Source organism: Pseudopodoces humilis, chromosome 6 (assembly GCF_049639895.1).
Source record: "Pseudopodoces humilis isolate 2021_Gansu_Grassland_sample_001 chromosome 6, ASM4963989v1, whole genome shotgun sequence".
In the NCBI taxonomy this organism is placed as follows: Eukaryota; Metazoa; Chordata; class Aves; order Passeriformes; family Paridae; genus Pseudopodoces; species Pseudopodoces humilis.
The window spans coordinates 61,508,550-61,525,757 of NC_142205.1; the positions used below are offsets into that span (position 1 = coordinate 61,508,550).

General features: G+C 41.6%; 1 protein-coding gene and 1 long non-coding RNA gene across 3 annotated transcripts; one reads left to right on the forward strand and one right to left on the reverse strand.

Annotated features, from left to right (window-relative positions):
* Nucleotides 1-4,336: 4,336 nt before the first annotated feature.
* RAB33B (RAB33B, member RAS oncogene family) lies at nt 4,337-14,480 on the reverse strand. The gene is made up of 2 exons (XM_005525558.3): nt 14,138-14,480; nt 4,337-7,411 (listed from the first exon to the last, which is right to left on the reverse strand). Exons 1-2 carry the CDS (start codon nt 14,378-14,380, stop codon nt 6,968-6,970), a joined length of 687 nt encoding a protein of 228 aa, XP_005525615.1. The 5' UTR covers nt 14,381-14,480; the 3' UTR covers nt 4,337-6,967.
* A 78-nt stretch (nt 14,481-14,558) lies between these two features.
* LOC106628318 (uncharacterized) lies at nt 14,559-16,307 on the forward strand. 2 transcript variants are annotated; one of them, XR_001331639.2, is made up of 3 exons: nt 14,559-14,710; nt 15,020-15,115; nt 15,853-16,307. It is a non-coding gene; the product is annotated as an uncharacterized LOC106628318 (long non-coding RNA). The 2 variants fall into 2 exon arrangements; XR_015772776.1 differs by having other exon boundaries at nt 15,020-16,307.
* The last annotated feature ends 901 nt before the right edge of the window (nt 16,308-17,208 follow it).

Consider the following 17,208-nt stretch of genomic DNA (forward strand, 5'->3'; position numbering starts at 1 on the left):
GCCAGGTCCTCTTGGCACATCTTTGGGGTACAATCCACATACCCAGCCTGGCTTTGAAAGCCTTTGATCAGTGGCATTTAGTAACAGGCATGGCAGGTACTCTTTTGGATGTGAAACAGCCTTAGCAGCACATACTGAAGTCTTACGGTGTAAAAGAGAAGTATGCTCTATGCTACTTCTAAATAAAAATGTATGCAAATGATTTATCAGCAGCTATAAACTGTCTTATTTCTTACACAGTGATGCAACTATTGCAGATCACTCATAGACATCATTTCAACAGTTCTTTTTGCGAAAGTGGAGGCTTTCATAAAAATGACAGCTGCAGAATGGAAATTGGTGGAAACTGATTATCAGTTTAATGTTAGTCCACTTTGGTTAGTGTTGCAGAAAATATATTCCTGACTGCTGTTTCCAGTGCTATATTACAGTAACTTCCCAGAACCTGCCTGCATCTCCAGGGATATTCCATGGCTTGTGTCACCCCCAGCTTTCACTGGTGGAAGTCAGGAGGAGTTATAGACCCCCGTTACAGACCCCAAGCATTTCGTGCTCACCTTGTGTCAGCATTTCTTGTATTAAGTCAAAGACAAGGCATTTACATCAAAAAAACTTCTTTACCTCAAGTAGGCTGAGACAAACATTACCCTCTTCCCTGATGCACAGAACAAGGCACACAAAATCCTGAGGTGGATAAAAAAGCCTGCTAGCCTCTCCATTAGCAGTGGCCTGAGTTAATCACCTAGTGTAATCAGAAGGTTAATCAGGGAAGCTGATTCTGGAAGTTAATGTTCAACTAAGAGCGAAGAATTTTTTGAAGTCACTTCCCCAACAGATGGGGCAGGAGATGCAGAGGAGGAGGGAAAGAGGAGGGATCTTCATCATGGCGAGGATCAGGGAACCCTTTCAGGCACTTCTTTGACAACAAGCCTGTTTAGGACTTCTTAAATATATATATATATTTGTATTTATTTATATCTGAATTTTTATTTTTCACATATGGTTTGGTGCAGTTTCTCTCCTATGCTGCTGAACTGCTGGTGCTCAGGGTCAGGGCAGTCTTTGCTGGGCACAAATGTCTTTTCCCTTTTCTGGCAAAAGGCAGTGAGAAGCCAGGGGATACAAAGTCACAGTTCTTTTTCTCCATAGCCCACCCTGTTTTAGCATGTAGTTGGAAACTGAAGTAAAGCTTCCCTGGTGGAAGCTTTACTTCCCTGGTGGATGAACTGACCTAAAATATTTTGAGTGGGAAATACATAGGTCTTGGTCACTAAACATGCTGCTGACTGCTAGGGAAACGCAGGCTACAGAAGAGAGCCTTAAAAGAGCTGGGAAAGGACAGGAGTACTATTAATGAATCAAAATATAGATATGTTCTGAAAATAGCAAGTGGTATTTGCCTGCAGCTGAGAGGAGGAATATTCACTTTTTTGGTTTTTTGTTTTTTTTTTTCTTATACTCAGTAGAAACCCTACCTAATATAAAAAGCACAACATTCATTTTTTTGAGTCAGACTGTGTAATTTCTTTTTTCCTAGATCATAGAACCACAGACTTCTTTAGGTTGGAAAGGACCTTTAAGATCATTGAGTCCAACCACAGATTCTTATAGGTCCCTTCCAAACAGATATGATTCCATGATTCTCCAGCACTAACAGCATGTAAGTACAGGGAAAAGTTGTTGAACTTAACTCTGACTTGAGGAGGGAAGCCCATTAAAATAAACAGCATTTTTCAGCCTTCCCTAGCAGTTTCGCCATGAAAACAGGAACTGCTTTGTCCTGCACCTCTTCAGGCCAGTCTAACCCAAGCACATTACCAAACTGCACAGTTTCACTTGCACCTTCTGAGCTGCTCGAGTAATCTCCCCTCCCCTCCCTTACCCTCCCCTCTCCTCCCTTACCCTCCCCTTCCCTCTCCTCCCTTACCCTCCCCTCCCCTCCCTACTTACTGAAGTAAACTGAAAAGCTGTTTTATATATTTTAGGGCCAGTTTAGTCTTTTCCTCTTTGTCTGCCCTTCCTTAACCAAAGAAAGGTCCGAGGGACAGAGGACTAAGAATGACGAGGAGCAAGGTCCCTGAGCATTTCAAGTGTTTTCCTGTACAGGAGTGGGTATGAAGGATATGGGGATGACCAGGGTTTGGAGAGGATAAATGGTTTGCAAATGCAGGTTCTGCTTTGACTCCTGTTTTATAGGCCCAGCGTACTCTTAGTAGTAAAAGACTAAGTATTTTCAGAAAGAGGGAGTTTAGCATATTGCCTCACACCAGTCTTTTTTCTGCCTGTGACCTTTCCAAAGGGGCAGTTGTCCTAGGGTGACTTTATGATGTTTGTATCCCCAGTTGCCTTATGTTACATATTAAGTTCTGCACCTTTATGACTGCCTCTGAGAGTGAAGGGAGGGGGAAGAAGAAGCGTGCAGCTTGTGCTGAGGAAGAACACTCCCCTGCATCCCGCTCCTGGACTGTGATGTCTGCAGCACGGACAGACAGCGGGACAGAGCTTCTCTTTTACTGTTAAGTTAGTTTTTAGCTAGCTGAGGCAGAGGAGTTCCCTGGACTTTTTTTTCCTTTTTTTCTTGGATCTGTTCAAACCTGCTCTGGACTGAAAAAACCCCCAGCCAAACCCCGGGAGCTCACGCCTGTGGCCCACCGGGGCCTGGGCCTCGGCACTTTCCAGCACCAGAGGGACTGATGAGAACCTGAGCGAGCCGAGCTACACCACATGAAAAGGACTTTTCCTGGATTTGCCATCTCATTGAACAGCGAGAGGTTTATTGTTCAATAGTATTCAATTTCTGTTAAATAAACAGGTTTTGTTCCACTTCTCTCCAAGGAAATCTCTTTTCCTGAACCAGTTGGGGGAGGGGCCATTTGAATTTTGCTTTTCTGGAGGAAGTGCATTTGGAGGTTCTCTACCAAATTTGCCCTAAACCAGGACAGCAGTGCAAACAGTAAAAAATAATAATAGAAAAGGAAGTACTGAGCTAAGATCAGGGTCTTATGACTCTCAGTTTTCATATGCTCAGAGCTTCACTCAGCCTGGCCTTGAACACTTCCAGGGTTGGGGCATCCACAGGTGCTCTAGGCAACGTGTGCCAGTGCCTCACCACTCTCAAAGGGAAGAACATCTTCCTAGTAAATGCAGCATATATATTAAATGCAGACCAGGGAGAGGATTATGCTGTTTTGGGATTTTTTTTAAAGATCACTGGTATTGCTGGGAAATTTGTTTTCCATTAATTTCAAATGATTAGCAAAGGATTCAGTAATCTGTGATTAAGCAGTGATGATTCAGCAAGGCAGAAAACAATACTGTCAATAATATCCACCCAGAGATTGTGCACCTCAGGGAATGTCTCTGGATGACCAGTAGTTCTTACTTCCATTCCTCTGAGCTCTGGAAATAGCTTCCAGAACTACAAGGAACTGCCTTTAGCACATGCTTCTATTTTGCAGGTGGGAGGCTGTGCAGAGCCCATTGAATCCCAGAATATCTCTGGAAACTAGCAGCCATTATTCTTCTCTCAATGCTTCTTCAGAGCTCTCACTGATGACACTATTCAGCTGGATAAATGAGGCCTCCTTTGGGCACCCAGCATTAACAAGAGGAAAGAGAAAAAATCCCGCATCCTCAGAGACATCATCAGAACAGTGGGATTTTTTTGTGAGTCCTAGAATCATGACAACTTCTAATGCTATTTATGACTTTAGATTTGGTGTTGATTTGCACAGAAAAACCACACTGCCATTTAAAAGTAACATTACTATTACTTTTAAATAACATATGGCTCTACATTTATCTGGGAATTGCAATCTTAAGCAACATAAGTAAATGACCTCAAAAGCAGGACTCTGGAAAAAAAAAAAAAGTATTAGAATTATACATTCTGGTGAAAGTGAAAATACTCACAGAGGGGACAAGGAATATGACTTCATAGGAATAAGGAATAAGCTCAACAAACTTATAAAAGTTAAAGAGGCTTTATTTCTGAATGAGACTAGAAGAAGAGTAATGGAGGAGATTCCTTTAGGGTCTTTACTTACATCCAAGGGTCAGTTATCACTATTTTTATAAATGTTGTATCACTTCTGGAATCTGAAATAAATACTGAACATGCCTCTGAATCATCAGGAGGGTGCTTCAGATGCCTCAAAATCACCCAAAGTCATTGCAAGAAAACACTGACAGTACTCCAAGTATTGTGACAGTCTTTTTTGTAGAATTTGTCACCCACACAGACAGAAACTAGAAACTCCTTTGACTCCCTCACAACATTTTTTTAACTATATGGAATTATATTATTAATCCTATTATAATTATTGAAAACAAGTGATAACAGTTTGTGGCAAAGCCAGTTTATTAGGTTTCTGGGATTGTGCTTTGCCTGCCCCCAGCACATACAAAATAATCCAACTTTACAGTCTGGTAAAGTTAAAATACACATACAAAGTATTCAGTACTCTCACATCCATTCTGTGGGCAGAACACCACCACTGAAAGCCAGGGAGCAACACTGAATGCTGCATTACTGACCACACTGCCTTCGTGGCAAAACCATTAAAACATGCTTTGTGCTGAACATGGAATTAAACACTTGAGCACCATTTTCACACAATTTTCATGACATGAGGGCCCTTATTTACAAGTTGTGGCAACTCAGATAAAACTTAACAGATGTGCAGGTGGTTCAGCTCAAATTTAACAGTAACACTGCAGCTACATTATTTTCTTACCCCAACCCCCAACCTGATTGACTTTAAAATTCTTAACTCTGGGATATTTTTTATTAAAACAAAACAAAACCAAAAACCCCACACAAACAAACAAAAAACAAACAAACAAAACCCAAAAAACCCAACCAACCAAAACCAAAAACCCTCCAAAACAAAACAAAACCTACCCCGCAAACAAAAAACAACAAAAAATATCACAAAAAAACCCATCAAAACTTGCTGACATATTTAGTATAAAAATAATTAAGAAAGATCCTTCTCAGAAAAAGGATTAAGGACATGAGTGAAAGACAATCTGTCCAACAGGACTGTAAACCATATCTACTCACCACAGTATAAATATCAATTTAAGATCAATCCCTTTCTTAAAGAAATCGTTAAGGACACTAGTGTTAAAAAGGTGATTGTTTCTGAAACAACTCTAAATTCTAGTCATGTAAGGTTCAGAGTGAATACAAAAGCTCCCTTTTACAAGTTTTTCCTAAGCAAAAATACTGTCACAACTGAGGCAGCATTATACAGGAAAAAGTATTACCTTTTGTTTAATTATTTTTAAACATCTTAATCATATTAGACAAATTAAATGCTCTTTCAAAATCCAGAAAAAAGTCTATGCATTTTTTTCTGTACGTATTACAATGAAATTACATCTTAAGAACTGTAATAGTTTACATAATAACAGTTATCTTGTTTCTGTAATTTGTTTCTAATTAGGGTGGCAGCTTCTGAACTAGCCCTTCCATTTAGTTTCTAGTAAGCAACACATGCTACACATTGCAAAAAAAAAATAAATCTTCATCTATAGTTCAAAAACTAAGTCACAAAACACTGTTTGATGTGACATGGATGAAGTCATAGATTGCATTCTATGCATATGTATTCTTATACTTCACTTAATGCAATTATGTGCAACTTAGCACCATTTATATTATGAAACTTGACCTTACTTTTGAAACTTGATCTTCAGATAGGACTGAAAAAAGGCAGTTGCAACTATGAGAACACAGAAAAAGGTGGTCAAGAGGAAAAATTTCCCTCATCTAACCCCTACCAGCTCACATTAGTAATGCCAAGGATGCCCTACATACAGTCACATTATACATGCAGGTTTTTGCTCAAAAATCTGTAATAGATGATGTAGTAGATGGTACTTGGTAGATTTACTCCATATTTCAAGACCAAATTTAGTTTGTGTTTGGACTATTTTAAGAATGTACCATATTTTCAAGCATTCCCATTCCTGAAATACGTTATCAAGTTGGCTTTTCAAGATATTTGAGAAGCATTCATGATCTCTTAATGCACTGCAAACCCCTATCTTTGAAAACCAGTATGCTTTTGCCAAATTCACCCAGTCTTTTACTTACTCAACTGTTTTTACTTACTCTGAGACACTCAGCTCAAATACAGCACCTTCAGAAATATATAATTTAATTTTAGTAAGATCAGGGAACTTATGGACAGATATAGGGTCCCAGTTTTACCCCAAATCCTGTGCTACAGTACTTTCCACAAGTACAAAATAACATAACATAGTTTGGTATCACATGCCAATTACGAAAAATTAATGAAGTTTTAAGTATCAAATAAATGTCTAGAGGTAGGGAGAAGTTAGTAAATTCTGTTACCACTGCCATGAAGAAACAGACCAAGCTCATAGTGGAATGACAGGCCAAAACCTAGCAATTTACACCAACACTGGCAGTCCAAACTTTGACAGAATTGTTTTTGTTTGCTTTTATAATAAAAAGTTACCTGCTTTGTAATTTGCTAGTAGTCACGAAATATTCCTTCATGTACCCACTTGCTGACCCAAAACCTAAGTTCCATGGTTGTCACAAAAGGCTTTCTCCTACATTATTCCAATGCAAGTAGCAATGAAAAGTATTAGTAAACTGGCCTACTATTTATAACCTTACAAGTGATGAGAACAACCTCAGACAGCAACAGCTCAACTAGAATTGCTTTGTCAAAACTAGACAAAGTTAATATGGTCCTATATATTTACAGTGAAACTTTAGTAATTCATAAAGTACAATTACAAAGTGCATGAGCATAAGATGGGCACATCTACGCCAGGAAAAATTAAAAAAAAAAAAAAAACAGATTAAAGTGCCAAAGAGATTTGCTATAATTGCTACCAAAACCAGGAACTTTGCTAAGATCATAATTTTGAAGCACTTGCAAACAATACAAGCTGATAGCCAGTGACAATGTGATCAGTGACAATCCTAACACCAGCAGGATGTGATAGGTTTTGGTTCAGGCTTTATATGTATTTCATCATGATCTGAGGGTTGACTAAGCATTAATGGCTTGTGACTTTTAAGCTTGTGAGCCAGTGTCATGAATATGGCCTCCACATGGTCATTGTCATTGGGGTTCTTGGCAGAGGTTTCAAACAATGGCATGCTGTGAGTGTCAGCAAACTTCTGGGCCAGGTCCGTGGGCACCTGAATAGAACTTCTCAGGTCACATTTATTTCCAACTAGAATCCGTGGTGTATCATTAGCAAGAAGGTGTTGTTTGCATTCCTCTATCCAGGATGGCAGGCTGTGGAAACTGGCAATGTTTGTCATATCATACACAAACACCACAGCATGTACATTCCTGTAGTAGTGCTGTACCATGCTCTTCCTGAAGCGCTCCTGGCCTGCAGTATCCCACAGCTGTATCTGAAAACAGAAAGAGAAGGAGAGGAAAAAATATTTTATTACTCATCTTGGAAAATAACAAAAATTACCTGTAGTGAGGAGTTACATGATCACAGAAATCTACTCTTCTGAATAATCGTATTGACAAGTTTGTGCTGAGGAAAACCACTGCATTCACACAATTTTAGAAGCTTTGGCTTTCATAGCTGCTCGCAAGTAAGGCCCGGAGGAATGACACAACTTGAGAGAAAATACATATTTCTGAAAGTTTATTGGAGCCTGTATTTTTTGAGATTTTTACAAAACCAAATCCTGAAGTCTTAGCAATCAACAGCACTTTCATTTGAAAATTAAATATATTACTTCCCAATACAACTCTTAGCTGACATGATTTTTGTTATTGCCAAAAATAATCTCATCCTCCCCAAAATTTTGTTGTTAGCATGGCATTAATTGCCATGTAAAAGTAGGAAGAAATCAAACCATGCTTGATTTCAACACTAACAACAAAAACAGGACATAGAAATCTTTCTTTGCAGTGTATTGGAATTAAACCCTCCTGTGATGAACATCTAACTTAAGCTTATTTAGTGCTTTAACTGGGACCATAGTATTCTTTGTAGTACCAAAGTATGCATAAAAGGTGTCCTGGGTTGATTATGATGTTAAATTGTATCCCCATTTGTCCACCTAACCCAGACAGAGGTTTTGTATTCTTAAAATTCCATCTGAGAGTAAAAGTGAGTGGAAAAGAAGCACCGAGTCTGTTATCAGAGACTGTACTTGCTCCCCCCGCATCGGGAGTTTTGACTACAGCACAGACAGACAACAAGACACAGATCGCCTTGGCTTTCCAACTAGCCGGGGCAGAGGTGTCTTCCTGGACTGTTTTCTTTCCCTTTTTCTGAAACGAATCGAACCTGCTCTGGACTGGGGACTCGGGGCAGCACCGGGAGCTTGCACCCGTGGACTACCGGGAGCCCAGCCTGGGCAGCGGCATTTTCCAGCGCCAGAGGGACTGATAACAGAGCGAACACCCACAGGAAAGAGACCCTCTGAAGTTTGTCATCTCTTCTGAACAGCGAGAGGTTTTGTAATTTGATATCGTTCATTTTTGTGCTGGGTAGTGCTGTGCCTGTGAAATAAACAGGTTTTTTCCACTTCTCTCAGAGGAATCTCTTCCTGAACCGGTTGGGGGGTGGGAGAAAAGGGCCACGTGGGTTTGCTTCCCGGGGGGAGCCCCACTGGAGGTTTTCTCCCAAATTTGCCCTAAACCAGGACAAATACAAAAGGAAAAAAATTAAAAGTATAAACCTCCTGTTAGCTTAACATGTGACTATCATTTCCAGGCACACACCATTCTGGTTCAAACCAGACTGTACATAGGTGCTAGAAGCTTAGTCAGAATAGAAAGACATTCAGAAGAACTGAAATGCTTACAGATTTCTGGGGTGCTGATTGAAACAAAACAAAACAAGTTTTGTAGCACCAGCAGACACTGCAGCATGATGTTACAGTAAGCAAACAGAAATTTTAAATATATTGATCATCCTGTGTAATGGAAGCCTGGAGTCCTCAGACATGTAGAGAATGCTACAGAATTGTACATGGTGATGTTTAAACAAACTTGCTCTTCAGGAGATAAGGAACTGCAATGCACAGCAGTCAGAACCCCTTTACCTACAACACTGCATTACCTGTACACTGTCAGAAATAAATTGGTGTGTGCTCTATCACACACACCTTAGTGATAATGAAATATCTGAAACACATTTGATTTCTTGGGAAAGAGCTGAGTCCTAGCTTCCTGTCTGTCTTGTACAGCTGATCCCTAATGGCTGAGGCAGTTTGATTAGTACTTTGGCTTTTGAGTAGAAAATTTTTCCTCCCTGGGAATGAAAGGAGCTGTTCTTGAGACTCGGAACTCAAGGAATACTAAATGTTCTGTAGACAATGAAGATAACTTTGAAATTTAATCTGTTCTCATTAAAGTTGCAGCCGCTATGTAATTGTTGAAATTGTTCTCCCATTACCATAGCTCTGCATTCCTTTTATCTAAATGTTTCAGTAAAACTTCTCTAGAAATTGCAAATATCTTGAAAGTTGTCTTGTTTACCACTTTAACCAGTGACTTTTTATATTAGAAAAAAAGGAAGCCCAAGTACAAAGGAAATCTGCTGAGAGCAAGAAGATGCATCACTGAGAGGACTACAGTATCACATAAAATTGTTTTAAAAGCTACAACAGTGGAAATATGGTGAAACTGAATAGAAGCAGATGCAAAGTCTTGATAACAGTGACTGACAATAAGGACTTTTTCTTTATGCACAGGGTTCATTAGGCTGGAAATTATTAAAATGGATGACAATCCAGATCCACAAGTCAGTCACAGGATATTATGAATCAGTCGTGTGACAGACTAAAGAAAAAAGAGTAAGAGATGTTGTCAGATGGTGTGACTTTTTCTGCAATACTATGTTCAACCCTGGTTGGACATAATATTGCATCCATACTCAAAAAAAGTCAGATTAGAGCAGGTGGGAATGGCAGCTACTGGTTGCATCAGGGGAACTGAAAGTTTGCATGACAACATCAGAGCAGCTTGGCTTTTGTAGCCTAGTCCAGTTCTCTACAGCTTTTGATCCAGACACTTAGAAGAATCCATGTGCTGCTTCTGGAAGGGTCATCAATCAGCAAGATTGTTAGGAAAAGCAATGCAAGTTGCCCTGGCTCTGATCCCATTAAATGGTACTCAGTTGCAATCTGCCTCATTTTACAGTAACCCCCCCACTTTTTGCCAATGGTATTACACTCTACATACAACTGACAGCATCTCCATAAGTCTACACAATTGGACTGAAACAGGCACCTAAGTTTGTGTAAGATTCAGTCACACACCCAGGTGAGACGTACTTCCAGTTCTGTGCCCTTACAAAACATCATAAAGTCAGGAGACTCACAGAAAATGTTCATGAATATGAGAAATTAAGAGGAAAAATGTCATCTATAAAACCCCTCGATTGGCTTTTGCATGTGGGATTGTTTGAAGTTGCTGTTTAGAAGTTGATCATTGTAGAATTGTACTGGTGGATTTTTTTTGTGTGCTCCAATTGAATGTTTGATAGTTCTGCCAACGAGATTGTCAATTGTCATAAGCATTATCCCTATTTTTGTGGTCCCTTACTCATTTATTTGTTGCTATTGATACATTATTTGTAAGTTTAATAATCCCTTTTAAGTTTGTCACTTTCGAGGGCTTCAAAGCAAATCCCCTCGCCAGCAGCATGACACCACAGCAACACTGCATACTAATTAAGAACTTTCCCTCCAAAACCTCAGTTACTCCAACGACAGCAGACTGTTGGAGGAGAAGGTTTTACCAGCACCCATCAAGAGAAACTATAGGGGTGGAACTGCCAGCAACAAGCCCAGGGGACAGAGATGATAAAAGGAGCTACGAGATTGGAAGATCTGCCCTTTTAACTGTGGATTAGCTGCAGCAGAGGACCCGACACTGCAGAATATGGTCTACATCTCTTTTAGAGATTTTTTTTATATAAATTTTGAGTGCAGATTAGCTACATTCACCGCAGTGCTGCTGAGCTCTTGCACTAGCACCAAAACGTCAGTTTGGCCAGAGGATTCCTCAATTGTCAGACCTGGGATTTTTTTAAATTTCCTTTCTTTTTACTTCCTCACCCATTATCCCTTCCTCCCCTTTGTTTTTTTCCCTTAATAAACACCCTAGTTTATTTGAACCCCGAAGTTGTGTCTTTTTCCTCACAAAAAAGAAGTGCAGACTAAAGCAATCCTATGTATAGTCAATACTATGTTAAGGAATCAGTACAGATAAATCTTGGAAAATGCCATATCAAAATAATTTGAGGAAGTTAATTTTTGCAGACAGCTGTGAGCTTACAATTCTCTCCCCAGCTTATTCACAGAGCTTATTCACAGCATGACAATTGGTCATGCTTCAGTTAAGCAGAGATCTGCAAGTGCAGTGACAGCCTTGGGTAAAGACGAGGAAATAAAACTAAAGGTTTACATAACTTGCTTAAACTACAGTTCTTCCAATATTTTATTTATATGCAGCATTCAAGCTTGAAGGGCATTATCAGCTGAGTTATTTGCACTGAGAGGTAAATCCTTTCCCAATGTTGAAAACTGCACAATTTAGAAGTTTATTTTTTTCCTCATTCAAGTTGAACTTGAGGAAATGGTTCCACTTCTGCCTCTCACCCCAAATATTTTCTCTTCAGAAAAACAATACTGAAAATGTTCATGTTAATGGGTGTGGACTGATGAAGTAACATTAAGATTACTATTTCACTGTCAGTCCAGTAACACCCATCTTCAGGGGACCACAGTTTTTATAACAGCCTTTTATAATACGTAGTTTGATTGTTTGGTTTAACAGCATAATTCAGCTAATAAAACTGTTCAGAATCACTTGGTCACATTCTCTAAGAAAGGCAAATGGCATAAAAAATATTAAAAACACTGACTCAGCTATCACACCCCACCTTCTGATTCTGTTCTGTAGATCCAAAAAGACTCTTTCCTAAACAAGGACTCACTTTGTATGTGTGGTTTATAACACACTGGTAAAAACATAACTGGCCTTGATGCTATGACTCCTTTAAAAATACATGGGGAAAAAATTGGAATAGCTGAAAGGTACAGAACATGATGTTCAGACTTCTTTGAATTTCATTTGCATTTTGCTCTTTTAATGTAGGTTGATGAAGACCGACATAATTGTTTTTTTTAATTTTTAATGCTTAGCTCAATTGAGGAAGAGGAAAATTTAGAAGGCAGCAAATACATTTGTTTAAAGTTTTAATTTACTCATCACATTTAGGCATCATATGAACCTGTCAGCCTACTGTACAAGGAAAATACTTATTCCTGTTTCTCGGAATTCTACACAATTGTTGTGTGGGAGACCCTCAGCGAGAAGAACTGTGCTTGTGTTCCTGCCAAATGACACAGCACTTTTCCAGCTGTGAAGGAAACAGTTACTGCTGTAGCAGCACAAGAAAGAATCATCCAGCTGGGTGGGGGAAGGGAGAAGGCAGAAGACACTACTTCATAACCTACTTCGATGCAAGAGATAAAATTCCCTTCAGGGAACAGCAAGGACTACAATAATTGAGTTCATCAGAGCTTCTCTCTCCTGGTTCAACTGGCACTACTGGAGCTGACTGCTACATGTGAGAAAGGTGAAGAGGAGTGAGAGAAGTTGCCAGAACTGCCCAAAATCAGTTCAAACTTGACAACACTCACACTAAGAACTAAGGTCCTGGCCATAATGATAAAATGTAGTCCTTTAATACTGAAACAGAACTTGCAGAAAACAATGTGTTTCAGAACAGCCCCCTTGACTTCTCCACTTTCCTCAAACAGAACTGGTTTATTTTACATATAATATTCTCAAAAATGCAGCAAAATAATCTACAAAAACATATATAACAGAATGGCCTATGTGAAGCATCTAAGAACTGTGGATTATGCTATGTTCTTCTTCACTTCTCTCCAACAAAGGTCAGGCATCATTCAGAGGTGATGAAAATGCCAGTAAGATGGTGCTGACAAGACAATATCCCTCAGGAGGTCTCTCCTCTGTCATAGACAGCAACGGACAAAGGAGTACAAAATTTCAGCTGTCAGATAAGTTCTAGTCAGTGGTTTTACAAAACAAAACAAAACAAAAAAACAACAAAAAAAACCACACCAAAAACTCCTATTCACCCTTCTTTTTTAGTTGAAAAAGAATATGACATAAAAAATCCCACAAGAGCAGGAAAGCAAATTTGCTCACCTTATATATCTTCCATAATTTCTTTAATCAGTAAATAAGCAAGGAAAAACTATATCTTTCAGCTATATAACTGTAAACTGTAATTATAATGCCTGATGATAATAAATGCCCAAGTACAAGCTTAAGACTACTGTTAACTTCCTTTTTCTGCACAACTGAGCTTTCCTCATAGAAACAAACTCTAATACAGAAGCAGATGGGGATTCTGTTTAAAACCATGTTAGTAAAAAACCTGCATTTGTTAGCTGTTACAGAGTATTCTGCAAATGATGGTTACGATCATCACACAGCAAACTTAGCAGAATCCTAAAAATTAGAAATTGAAACACGTTGCTCAATCCTGAACAATATTCAATTTCCTAATATTTTTAAAGCAAAATGGTCGTAACAGTGGCACATACATAGCTCTATGGCGTTGAAGGTGACAACTGTGATGTCCGATGAACAAAGAAGCAGAATTTCTCGAAGGCAACACGCTGCTGATAAAAGGCACAAGTAAGAATAAACTACTGCTAAGAGATCTATATATAAGTCCACTGTACGATAAATTACTGATCAACACTTGACAAAAGATTCAAGGTTTGGCCTATAGTAGGAATTGGTTCACCATCACAGAAACCTACACCGTGAATACCTTTCCAACAAGAGCAAGGCCAAGCAGTGGAACAGCTTCAGGGCAGACAGCCGCGGCTGCTGGCGGCACGACCCCACCGAACTGAACTTTGGGGGTATGGCGGTGACAGGAGGCCTGGAGACCCCTGCGAGGGGTGCGGCCTGGGGCATCCCGCTCTCCCGTTTCCCGGCCGCTGGAGCACTGTGCCAGGCGCGGGCCGGGCGGGGCCGGGCCCAGCGCTGCCCCTCCGCCCGCTGCCCCCTCAGCCCGGGCCGCTCCCGAGGCTGTCCTGAGCCGGTCCCCGAGATACCTTTATGCGTTCGCCGTCGATGGTGACAGCCCGCTCTCGAAAGTCCACGCCGATGGTGGCCTCGGTACGTTGCGGAAAGCGGCCGGCGCAGAATCGGTAGGTGAGGCACGTCTTGCCCACGTTGGAATCCCCGATGACGATGATCTTGAAGATGCGCGAGCGGGCAGGGGGCAGCGCGCCGGGGACCGCCCCGGAGCCCGTAAGGCTCAGCTCCAGCGAGGATTCGACATCTCCCGCCGCCATCGCGGCCCCGGGAGCGCCGCGAAGCAACCCGGGGTGAGGCTGCCGGCCGCCCACGGCATGCGACGCGTTCCGGCCCACCGCGGGCTGGTCTCGCGAGAGCGAGGCTGCCGACCCTCGCGGGCGGGGCCTGCGCGTGCCAGCGCCGGTGCTTGCGTGGCCGCCGCCGGGGTGTGGGGGCGATGCGCGTGCGGCCCGGCCTACTGATGGGGCGGGAACGGGGCCTGCCGGGAATCTCCGAGAACCAGGAACAGCCGCAAATAGCTGGGGCTGCGGCGTGCAGGGCACCCGGCACCCATCCGGGCAGCCTGAATGTCGTGAAGTGTGGAACGTGTAAGATTTTAGTACGAATGGTTGTTCTTTGATGTTTGATCTTTCTCTGCTTTGCGGCCTAATCAATGACAAGGGAGACTTAATGAAACAGCTGCCAAGAAGCTCTAAGTGATGGCCAGGTGTTCCAAAAACAAATTCTTTGTTGGTAAAAATGCCTTATTAGGGTTTGGGGCTGGACAGGCTTCAACGTTTTCAGATCCAGGGGGAGGTTAACAAAGCTTGGGAAGAAGGATGTACTGCTGTGGACAAAGTGGATGTCCCATAGTGCCAAATTTGCCACAATTTTACCAAATTTTACCAAACTTGCAGAATTTGGAGGACAACTGGCAGAACTCCCAAGACAGGGAAGAAAAAAATGATGACGACTTAGTAATTCTGCTGAAATCGGCTCCAGCTGGGCAACAGGTAATTCTGGCAGGGTCAGATCCTGACCAACTTGGAGAGCACCGGCCTGAAAAACTCACCGGCCCAACAAGAGAGAGAGAGACTGAGCATGGGGTTAATTAGCATGAGAAGTGAGAGAACCAACAGAAGATAGAATACTAACTAATAAGAGAATCATGTGACTTGTAACTAATGAACACTAATCCCTTTGTTTGCTAAAATGTTTAAATAGTAAAAAGTTCTCAGAGTTGGGTGCTTGATCTATTGAGTATCATGGAGTCCCAAGTTTGTGCAAACTGAAATAGATAACGCCTCTCTTGAGTTGTTACTGGCTTGTTGGACATGAGGTAAGAAATCCAGTTTTTATGGTGTCAGAGACTGAAATAGTTCATGCCTAAAACATTTTGCTCATTATAACAAAAACTGTATAAAGAAGCTACAACCAAAGAAGCCTCCCTGAAAATACCTGACTGGGACTTAGGACTGAAAATCATGCTGCTGAGATGAGATAAAGGGAAAACCCATTCTTCAATCACCTGAAACAAATAAGTAAACAAGGAAAAGAATGTGAACCAAATGCAGTTGCCCTGCTAAGAATCATCTCTGGCTTGCTTTGGGGTGGGGGAGGCCATAGCCCACAGACCCATTTGCTGGGAGCAGGTTTGCACAGATCTCCCCCCCAGCCGAGGTGAGGGGAGGAAATTTCAGTGTGTTGTAACCTCTGCTCAGGGACAGTAAACCCATCTTCCCTTACCCAGACTGGCTATGGAACCCCCAACCCTGGGAAGGCCACATCCACAGGACATTCATGTGAGAGGCAGCTGAGCAGGTGCCTTAATCCATCAAACACCCCAGAAGTGACCCCCAGAGTAATTCCTGAGGCCTTGCACCACAGGACTGCACCTGATGCAACAAACCCAGAATCTGTTGTAAGAGACAATGGCAAACTCCACCCCCACCCAGGGGGTGCCTGCATTTTCCTACCTGGCCTGAGTGTATATTAACCCATTGGATTCTGTGTTTTTTGGGGGGACCTTCACCACCAAGAAGACCAACTGGAGAGGATCAATGGAGCATTGTTGGGATCCTTGGAGTGGTGATATTTTCCTTATTCTTTCCCTGTTACTCTCTTTCTGTCTCTCCCACCTATTTTATATTTCTTTCTTGCTCTCATATTTACTATCAAATAAAACCCATACTATTGTCATTGGCATATGGTCTTGTTTGCACCTTAATTCGGGCAGAAGCATTTCTAAGAACCTTAGTGACACATGGGGAGTGTCCAGAGGGAATTGCATTTGTGAGATGTTTGCATTGATGTCGAATACTCAAAGACAAGAGGCCTGGAGTAAGAAAGGGGAAGACCAAGAGCATGAGGGCTTGTTTGTAATTGTGGGAAAGGTTTTCTGTGGTGATGTTGTGACTCAGCCTGTGAGCCTCAGCCTGTGTCTGCAACCCAGACAATGCTATACAGCCCTAGCCCCCTCATCCTTCCCTCATAAGAGAGGTGATCCAGTCCCGTAACATCTTCATAGCCCTCCGCTGCACCTGCTCCTGGAGCTCCATGTCTCTGTTATCCTGAGGAGCCCAGAACTGGACACAGCACTCCAGATGTGGCTCAGGAGGACTAAGTAGAAGTGCAGAAGTGCTGTGCTCCAGCCTGACTGTGCCACTGTTGCCATTTACAGTCAATAAGCAAATTATGCCTGGCAGGGAAGGACACTTGACTCAGAAAGGATTGATGTATCTCAGGAAGAAGGGAAGTATGGCATTTCCCTCACGATCTGTTAACTCACCAAGGGCACCAACACAGGTGGGAGGTAAGACAAAGATATCAAGTTTAAGCAATGTCCACCAGCAAAAATTTTTAAAGAGTTTAACCCCTACACTGAAAAGCATATCTAGATTACAGTAGTTAAGAGAGAACTCTTACCCTAACAGGGCCTTTGCAAACTGATAGCTGAGCTAGAATTCCTAAGGTTTAGATCAGATACCTAATAATGGCCTTTGAGAGTCCTCCTCTTTACACTGATACACGTGCCCCTGACCACTTGGGGTTTCTGCCTACACAAATAAATGATCCTGGGATCCTATAGATCAACTGTCATGTGGTT

Coding starts and splice junctions, on each gene's coding strand:
- RAB33B (XM_005525558.3), bottom strand. CDS start 14,380: ATGGCGGCGGGAGATGTCGAATCCTCGCTGGAGCTGAGCCTTACGGGC. Junction 7,412..14,137: donor TCGACGGCGAACGCATAAAG/GTATCTCGGGGA, acceptor TTCTGTTTTCAG/ATACAGCTGTGGGATACTGC.